The sequence below is a fragment of the Stegostoma tigrinum genome, chromosome 46 (genome assembly GCF_030684315.1).
Source record: "Stegostoma tigrinum isolate sSteTig4 chromosome 46, sSteTig4.hap1, whole genome shotgun sequence".
Lineage (NCBI taxonomy): Eukaryota > Metazoa > Chordata > Chondrichthyes > Orectolobiformes > Stegostomatidae > Stegostoma > Stegostoma tigrinum.
In genome coordinates, this window is record NC_081399.1 from 2,883,454 (window position 1) to 2,893,457 (window position 10,004).

Genomic DNA, 10,004 nt, shown 5'->3' on the forward strand with positions numbered 1-10,004 from the left:
TATTCCCCCCTGTCCTGTCTACCAAAATTCTCTGCTCTCAGGAAAGCAACCCAAGCTTATCCAGTCTCTATGCATCGCTGGAACGCTCCATCCCAGGTCACATCCTGGTGAATCTCCTCTGCACTCCCTCCAGTGTCATCAAATCCATCCTATAGTGTGCTGCCAGAACCCCACACTTTGCTCCAGCTGTGGCCTCAGCAAAGCCTCTCTCTGCTTTAAAAAAGTCACACTCAAATCTTTAGAATGAAGCTTGGTTCTGCCAATCCTTCTAGTTAAGACACAATTGTTCCAGTCACCGAGGAACAGTTAATGTGTGAGTTAACATAGAAAATAGGTATAAGGGTAAGGCATTCAACCCTTGAGCCTGCATCACCATTCAATATGATCATGCAATCTCAGTATCCAACTCTTGTTTTCTCTCCATACCCCTTGATCCTTTTCAGTGTTACGGCCACACCCCTTTACAATATATCTAACAAACTAGCCTTAACAGCTTTCTGTGTCAGGGAGTTCCACAGAATCATGGCTCTGAGTGAATTCTTTGTCATCTCAGCCCTGAATGGATTACCCGTCATTCTTAGACTGTGACCCCTCAATCCGGACTTCAACATTGCAGACAATTGTGTTCAGTTTTGATCACCTATTGTGTTCAGTTTTGGTCACCTTGTTATAGGAAGGGTGTTATTTAACTGGAAAGAGTGCACAAGAAATTTACAAGGATTTTGCCAGGACCCAGCGACTGAGTTATAGGGAGAGGTTGGACAAGCTAGTGCTTTTTTCTTCAGAGGGTAGGGAACTGAGTGGGGTGAGAGTGGGGTTCTTATACAAGTGTAGAAGATCATGAAAAGCATGGATAGAGTGAACACACTCTGTCTTTTTCCCAGTGTTGGGGAATCGAAGACTCAAGGGTGTCAATTCAAGCTAAGAAGGGAAAGAATAAATGGGAACCTGCGAGGCAACATTTTTTTTAAACACAGAGGGTGGTACGCATATGGAATGAGCTGCCAGCAAAATGGTTGAGGCAGACGCATTAACGACATTTAAAAGACATGTGGACAAATACATGAATCGGAAAGATTTAGAAGGATATGGGCCTTGGGGTTAGCGTGGATGGACATTTTGGTCGGCGTGGACCAGTCTGCATGATGTAAGACTCTGACTCTATGACATTCTTCATACATCTAGCCTGCCCAGTCCCATCAGGATTTTATATGTTTCTAAGAGACACCCCTCGCCCATTCTCCTAAATTCCAGTTGAACACCAGCCCAGTCAATCCAGTCTTTCCATGAGTTAAGGCGAATATATTAATGGACTATTCAGTTCCTCAGTGGTGTGCAAGTGTGAAAGTGCATCATGTGCCAGTAGGGTGTCAAATTTAAGAACTAAAAGTATTTTCAGTTGGACAGTAAATGGCAGGGAAAACAATTATCATAATTTTTGGAAAGTCGATCGAACAAAATCTGTCTGCATTTACTTTTTCTTAGCAGTATCATTTCCATGTCAACAGTTTATGGTTTCAAAACGCATTTCAGAGAAGTGAAAATGAAATATGGCCTGATGAAATCAGTGATTTCACAAAATCTTGCTGCATTCTCAAACAAGTAGAGAAAAGGCAATTCTGTGTTGTTAGAGAGGAAGTGATGATAAAAGTAATGCTATTAGAGTCGGTACTGGCAGAGAGACACATTGTCATGTAATTGAAGCAGCACTGAACACTCAAGGGTCAATACACTTGGCTTTTATTTCCAATTTCCCTGTCTTTGGGCTTACTTTGGATATCAGTGACCCAAGGCAGTTCCAACAAAAGGATAAACTCAAATATCTTTTATTGACGCAAAGTAGATTCCAAAAAAAACTTACCCATTCAACGCTTAGAATCACAAGTGAGCGTTTCAAGATGGACTTGTCCAAAGATCAGAGCTGCGAGCAGCCCACTTCATCTCAAATTCTACCCTTGTACAAGTACTACCCTCTGCATGAAAAAGTTGTCCCTTAGATCTCTTTTGAATCTTTGCCCTCTCACCTTAAACCTATACCCCTCTACTTTTGGGCTCTCCCCCACCAATCCGTCATGTCGAGGCTGTATGGGACATTCATGATGCCACTTTTGGAATACTGCATGAAATTCTGGTCTCCCTGTGATAGGAATGACATGGTGAAATTGGAAATGATTCAGGTGAGAGCAGAAAGGCTTAAAGACACAGCTGAAGAGCACTGTTTTCACAGAAGGTGGATTGTACATGGAATGAACTGCCAGAGGAAGTGGTAAATGCAGGCACAGTTACAACGTTTAAAAGGCATGTACACGAATAGGAAGATCTTAGTATGTTTTAGGCCAGATGCAGGCAAGTGGATCTAGTTTAGATAGGTTGTGGAATTGGAATTCAATAAAACAAATCCGGAATAAAAGATGGAATGATGATTTGAGACAATCATTAGGAAAACAAAACTGATGAAAAAAACCCATCTGGTTCACTAATGTCCTTGAGGGTAGGAAATCTGCCATCCTTACCTGGTCTGGTCTACATATGACTTCAGATGCACAGCAACGTGGTTGACTCTTGACTATCCTCTGGGCAATGAAGGGATTGGTGATAAATGTTAACTGGCTCCATCCCCGCACCTTTATCTTGTCTGTCTCCTCTCCACCTATCTTCTCCTCTATCCATCTTCGATCCGCCTCCCCCTCTCTCCCTATTTATTTCAGAACCCTCTCCCCATCCCCCTCTCTGATGAAGAGTCTAGGCCTGAAACATCAGCTTTTGTGCTCCTGAGATGCTGCTTGGCCTGCTGTGTTCATCCAGCTCTCCACTTTGTTCTGTGAAAATGACCCACTTTTGCGTAATCTTCCTTTCCTGTCAACAATCCTACCCCTGCTCCATGCTCATACATCACCACTAGCATCTTAAATGATCCTGAGAGACAGTGCATTGCTCGTGGAGGCTTGCGTTAGTGAGAATGAGAGAGAGTCGAACACAGAGATATGGAAGCACAGAGGCAGAAGACCATGAGGAGAGATTTGACAGGCTGGGGTTGACTTCCTTGGAGTGGAGCACACTGAGGGAGTACACGATTGAGATTCTGAGAGGCATAGATAGGGCAGACAGAAGGAAACTTTTGCCCTAGATGAGGGGCATCAATGACCAAGTGTATAGATTGAAGGTAAGGGGAAGAATGTTCAGAGGGGATGGGAATAAAATGTTTTCTCCTAGATGTTGGTGGAACCTGGAGCTTACTGACTGTTAGGGTGGTGGACAGAGAAAACCTCATCGCTTTGAAGCAGGACTTCGATGTACAACTGCAATATCAAAGTGTAAAGGTAATGGTGAAGTCGCCATGGATCCAGAGGATTATAATGCTGTTCTCTCATTCAAGAAAAGGCCTCAATCTTGAGTGAGACTCAAGAGAGAGAATTGATGCTGCCTTAACCTGACAGTCACCACACCTCAGGCAGGAGAGAACTGGACAAGGCCGGACCTTTCCAGGGGACCTCAGCCAAGACAAGAATTGAAGCGACACTGTTGGAATCACCCTGCATTGCAAACCAGCCTTCCAACCAACTGAGCTAACTGGCCCTGAATGTAGGGGCATGCTTGAAAAGGGGATGAGAGTGCTCTGTCAGACTATAAGATATAGGACAAGAATTAGGCCATTCAGCCCTTCAAGCCTGATCTGCCACTTGATCATAGTTAATATGCTTCCCAACCTCATTCTCGTCCCTTCTCCCAGTAACCTTTCATCCTCTTAGAAATCAAGAGCTTATCTGTATGTCTTAAAGACACTTAATGACTTAGTCTCCATAGCCCTCTGTGGCAATGTGTTCCACAGATTCATCACCCTCTGGCTGAAGAAATTCCATCTCATCTAAGTTCTAAACGGCGGTCCCCTCACTCAGTGACTATCCCCCCAGGCCCTAGTCGCTCCTACTAGTGGGAACATTTTCTCCATGTTCAGTCTATTCAGGCCTCTCAGTATTTCATACTTTTCAATCAGGACCCCCTTCATCCTTCTAAACTCCATTAAGTGCAGACCCAGTGTCCTCAACCACTCCCCGTCTGACAAGTCCCTCATCCCTGGGATCATTCTTGTAAATCTCTTCTGGACCCCCTTCTCAGGAAGGGTGTGATAATTTTGAAGGAGCCAAGAACGTATTTGGCTGCTTTTGAGCAATGCAGACTTCACTGTTACCTTGATACTTTGATATTGCAGATGTACATCTAAATACTGCTTCTGATCTCTCTGCCTCACTCCAAAGTGAAGGAATCGCTGCAGACTTCACGCTGTCAATAGTGAACCGATAAAAATAAAATTAAATATCTTCAAGACATCAGAATTCCCTTCACTAACAATGAAATGCGTAATACGCAGAATGAGACAGGCAATACACACAAGTAGATTTCGCATGAACTAGTGCAATAAGGATCTGAGAAACCAACTGGTTTCGGTCACCCTTTCAGTTTCACTTTTACTGACTGCACATGCAAGTTCAAATGCCGTTGTGCTCAGAAAAACTTTCAGAAAACAAGGACAAATCCTGAAGCAACACAGCTCAGAGACACAGGAGTCAGTCATTGCATGTCAATGGAAGAAGAAAGGAGGAGAGGAACAATGTGCTATGTGTTTATCACTCTGCTGACTGCCCTCTGTTTCGGTTGTAAGTATTTACAGTGTTGGCTCAGGCAAGAAATAGATTCTTTTTCACCTTGAATCCTCTGGCTTTGTTTTTCCCCAAATCTGCTTGCTGGTGACACACCAAGGTGGTTGAACCGACCATACTCATTCTCTTGCATGGGAACAGACCCTTCGGTTCAACCAGCCCGCGCCGACCATATTTCCAATCTAAACCAGTCCCACCTCCCTGTATTTGGCCTATATCTGTCCAAAGCTTTCTTATTGGTATACTTACCCAAATGTCTTTTAAAACATTGCAATTCTACCTGCATCCATCAATTCCTCTAGCAGTTCCATTCACGCAAAAACAACTCTATGTAAAAAAAGTCCCTCATGTCCTTTTAAAATTTTTTTCTCCTCCCCTTAAAACAAAATGTCCCCTAGTTTGAACTCTCCCACCTTCGGGAAAAGGTCTTTGCGACTTAGCTTGTCTGTGCTCCACAGGATTTTATAACCCTCTATGAAGGTCAGCCCTCAATTTACTATATTCCAGTGAAAAGAAAATCCCAGCCTTTCCAGTCTATTTTTGTAAGTCAAACCCTCCATTCCCAGCAACATCCTGGTAAACCTTTTCTTAAACCCTCTCCACTTTAATAATATCCTTCCTCTGTTGTTGCTTGGGTTGGAGAGTTTTGGTTATTAAGAGAGATGACATAGACTGGGGTTGTTTTCCGTGGAGCAGAGGACACTGAGGGTGTACATGACTGAGATGAACAAAGTTATGAGTGGGATAGACTGCTAAGATGAGAAGGAACATTTGCCCTTGATGGAAGTATAAATAGCCAGGGGAATAGATTTCAGGAGAGAAACAGAAGGCTTAGAGGGGATGTGAGGGAAAAATATTGCATCCAGAGGGTGGCTGGAATCTGGAACTCACTGCCTGTCAGTGTGATAGAGGCAAAAGTCATCATAACATTGAAGAAGCATTTAGATGTGCATTTGCAATGCTATACCAATTAAGACAATGGACCACTTTCTGGGAAATGTGACTACTTGGGATTATTTAGGTGTTTGTCTTTGGCACCATCTTGTTGAGCCGTAGGCCTCTGTGACTGCATAATAGGTTTGAACAAAATACGGCCAATCTCTTGCCCACATCCTTAGAGAAAATTTACCAGGATTTCCTGCTTCCTCTGTCTGCTAAGGGAAACATGAAGAGTTTCGCAATCTGGACTCGTATGCACTTTGATCACATCCTCCAGGCTATGCTTGCCTCATTGATTCCTCCAATGCATATGGAGTTTAAAACCGTCATGCTCAACCCGACCTTCTGAAGCGGCAACTAGGGACTTCTAGTACATGTTGGCCAGCAGCAATGGCCACATCCCTTGAGTGAATAAAACAAAAAACAAGGCCACGTGGACTCAGAATTATAAAGGAGAGCTGCAGCCACTGGGTCGTAGACCAATCCCAATATTTTTGATATAACAAGGTGTAGAGCTGGATGAATTTCCTGCTCCTATGATGCTGCTTGGCCTGCTGTGTTCATCCAGCTCTACACCTTGTTTATCTTGGATTCTCCAGCATCTACAGTTCCTTCTACTCCTTACACTGACCTTATTTCTTTTTGGTGCAGTCTTATGTTTGTATTCCCTGTCTCTTTCTATCAAACTTTGGTTGTCATTATCTGTATCGATATTCTAACTTTCCAAATATCTCCTCACGGGAACCAGGTATGCCTCCCACCAACACACATGTGCAACACCTAAGCCCCCATCTCCCCACCGCCACACCACCCCCCAACAATCTCAGGTGAGCCAGAATGATCTACTGCCACTGTTTTGAAGAGTAAGGTGGACATTCCCATTGGTCATACCAGTATTTATCCTTCAAGCAATATTCCCAATGACGCATTATTTGAGCATTAACTTAACTCATTGTGGGGGTTACTTAGAGTACAGATTAGTTAATACAATTCCGATCTGACAACAGTGAGTGTTCTTCAGAAAGGGACTTGTTGGCTGGAAGATTTATTGGGATCTATAAGATCATTGAAGGTGCTATATAAACGTTGATCCAACCACTTGGTGCCTCTGTGAAAGCCAATGATTGGGTTGATTTTCCTGCTGTGCGTTTCACAAACAGCAACCATCTCGCCTCTCTAATGTTCACAGTCCTTGATAAAAGCTTAAGGCAGTTTTCACCCTGTATCAGTCACCAGGAAGCAGGTATGCCAGCCTCCTTTGCTCTGAGGTTGAAGAACTGGAGTTGTATCAGAATGATTCTTTGTCAGCGCTCTTCTTGTCTATCTCCTTTTCTCAACATGGAATCATTAGCTGCATACATCGGAGAAAGAACTCTCAACATCAGTTTCAGAAAACACATCATTGCACCATTCTGGGCATCTTCACAGCCCAAGAACACCAGTGGTTCAACAAGGCAGCTCACTGTCACCTTCTGCAGGTGAATTAGCAATAAATCAACTATCTGGGCCTGGCCACAAGAATGAGCGATTGTCTGGTTAGCTGTTGAATGGTTGTCAGATGTTAAAGGTCAGCTGGGTTTGAAAATAATTCGATTTGATCATATGATCCTCCATTCTCAGCATCATGCACTTCTCTTATTTAGAGATGACCAGGAACACTGTCATGCCAGTTTAAATATAACCCAGAGCAATTACTGTCTGCTATTGTTCCATAGATTTTCCTCTGAATTTGCCATACTTAGAGCCAGAGCGTCTCGAGTTATACAGCATGGGAACAGACCCGTTAGTCCAACTCATCCGTACCGATCATGTTGCCCAGACTAAACTAATCCCATTTGCTTGCCTTTGGCCAATATTTCTCTAAACCTTTCCTATTCAAGTACATGTCCAAATGTCTTTTCAGTGTTGTAACTGTATCTTCCTCTCCACCTTCCCCTGGTGGTTGACTCTATTAATGAACCACCCTCTGTGTGGAAAAGGTTGGCTCTAAGATCCGTCTTAAATTTTTACTATGGAGAAAGAAACGGAGGCTGGAAAGACCATGCTAAATCCGCCATAGTGTCCAGGGATGTGTAGATTAGATGGATTAGCTGTGGGAACTTTGTTATGGGGGTGGGGAAGGTGAGTTTGGCTGGGATGCCCTTCAGAGAGTCAGTGTGGACTGATGGGCTGAATGGCCGGTTTGTGCAGTGGAGGGATTCTATACGTCTTTGAACTTGGGGAAATAATTATTGACATCTTGAAATCACTCCACATTAAGACCTCCAACACTTTCTCATCTGTAAAAAAAAATGTAGAGTTGAACAAATCTCAGGGCCTTGATCAAGTGCATACTAGGATGTTGTGAAAGTTAGGGAAGAAATTGTAGTCCCCCTCGCAGAGATATTTCTATCACCCACAGCAACAGATGAGGTGCTGGAACTATCTACTCATTCCATGGATGCAACCACTCCATGATTCTCAATCCGAGTTCATGACTGTGCCTTTTCTTTTTACAGACCGGGGCACGGCTCTTGAGGTCAATGTCCCAAAACGAGACATTGGTCGGGAAATCCAAATGGACATGGGTCTCAATTCGGCCGCTTACCTCTTCACCCAAAGCAGCCAGGCTGATGACTTGGCCAGAGCCCAGCTGGAGAAGGACAGAAGAGCCAATCAAGTCTTTGATAATGCTTGGAGGAAAGCGAACAGTTGTATGGCCCACAGTGTCATACCAAGAGGGTTGACAAAGGATCACATTCATGCAGTTTACACTTACACAGCCAGTTACATCGAAGACGGCCAGTTCTACAAGGTATTCAATGAGGCGGTCCGAGAGTATGGAGCCAATGACACTGTCTATGCCCGGGATTTCAAGTTCAAGAGTTTCCATTATTTGTTGACAGTGGCCTTGGAACAACTGAGAAAGGACAGGCCTCACCCGAGGGGACTGACTTACAGAGGGGTCAGGTTATCAACGAATGCCCCGCAGGCATCACATGTCAGATTTGGATTCTTTGTTTCTTCGTCACTGAGTCAAAGAATTGCCCTCAATTTCACAAATCTGTCCTCAAATCACAACACCTGGTTTCAAATCGACTCCAAGTATGGGGTCCCAATCATGGACTACTCCTGCTTCCCTGAGGAGATGGAGGTTTTGATCCCCCCCTACGAGGTGTTCCGGGTGAATTCGGTGACTCCCTGGAACTCTGGCACCAACATCACCCTCACAGGGGAGGGTAAGCTCGGGGTCGCTGTGCAGGTGAAAAGGGGCAAAAATGGCAGCCTGGTGGTGGTACGGTGCCAGGGGACGGCCAACTCACTCTCGGTCGGTTTGTGGATCCTACTGCTCCTGGTTCTCATGTCGGTGTAGACCTATCCCGGGAGCACCCGCATTTGGACCCTCAGGAAAATAAATCTCATTAATAGTATCAAGCAAGGGGGTGGCCATTCAGTCCATCCAGTCTGCTTAGCCATTCAAGTGGTGTTAAGGGAATCACCAATCCCACAACTGCACTCACCTGTACCATTGTATTCATTTCAGCCATCTGTCTATTCCTGCAATAAAGGACAGAGCCCACACAAGGACATCATCATTTTTGACAGGGAAGCACAATACCATCCAAGAGGCTAAGGATCTACATCGAATAGAAATCTTCCAAAAGAAACAAGCAAAGTCTTGATCTCAACCCTCACTAATGTACTCCCCCCAGCAAGGCTTGATGGAAATAACTCAAGGTTCCAAGGCATGAAAGAGACGCTGGATATTGTTAGTTAGCGGTAGCAAAGAGCGATGGCCCAAACAGTCTCATTCTGTCAGTTTTCAATCTGTTATTGCAACTCCACTAACACCACTCGATGGAGCTTGTCAGCGAACAGCCATCACCTGAATCTGCAATGGGATAGGCAGCATCAAACGTTATCTGAATCTGGACTCAAACTGGTTCTGAATTAAAGCTACTCTTGAACTCACTGTCTGCGATTGACAATGCCGTCCAGACAAAGTGATGTTGAATTGAAGTTTCTCAAAGAGTAGATGCCTCTTTCTCTCTGCAGAACATTTTGGAGACCAGGGCCCTGTGACCAGGAGGAGGTTTGTTCTCCAGCAGTCACTCCTTCGGGCAGTTTCAGCAGCAGTGAGGCCCATGGTGGGGGTGGGTGGAGCGGAACGGCAGGACGGGTGGGGGGGGGGTGGGTTGGAAGAAACCATACCATTTAAAGGAAAAACAGGTTGCTGTTGAATTGAATTCGTAGAGCCATCCAGCACAGAAAAAGACCCTTTCATCCAACTTGTCTATGCTGACCCGAAATCCCAATCTGACTTTGTCCCATTGGCCAGCATATTCATGTGAACCCTTCCTCTTCGTGAACCTGTCCAGATGCCTTTCAAATATTGTAATTGTACCAGCTTGTATTGCTCCCTCTGGA

At 44.5% G+C, this 10,004-nt stretch overlaps 1 protein-coding gene across 1 annotated transcript; it reads left to right on the plus strand.

The window, feature by feature from the left end:
- The first annotated feature begins 2,072 nt into the window (after positions 1-2,072).
- Positions 2,073-9,713, plus strand: LOC132207366 (erythroblast NAD(P)(+)--arginine ADP-ribosyltransferase-like). The gene is made up of 3 exons (XM_059642780.1): positions 2,073-2,177; positions 4,508-4,655; positions 8,096-9,713. Exons 1-3 carry the CDS (start codon positions 2,073-2,075, stop codon positions 8,947-8,949), a joined length of 1,107 nt encoding a protein of 368 aa, XP_059498763.1. The 3' UTR covers positions 8,950-9,713.
- The last annotated feature ends 291 nt before the right edge of the window (positions 9,714-10,004 follow it).

Bases quoted from the DNA above. Each gene is read 5' to 3' on its own strand.
- LOC132207366 (XM_059642780.1), top strand. From the start codon at position 2,073: ATGTCGAGGCTGTATGGGACATTCATGATGCCACTTTTGGAATACTGC. The intron at 2,178-4,507 runs GTGAGAGCAGAA...CGTTGTGCTCAG, and splicing joins TGAAATTGGAAATGATTCAG to AAAAACTTTCAGAAAACAAG. The intron at 4,656-8,095 runs GTAAGTATTTAC...TTCTTTTTACAG, and splicing joins GACTGCCCTCTGTTTCGGTT to ACCGGGGCACGGCTCTTGAG.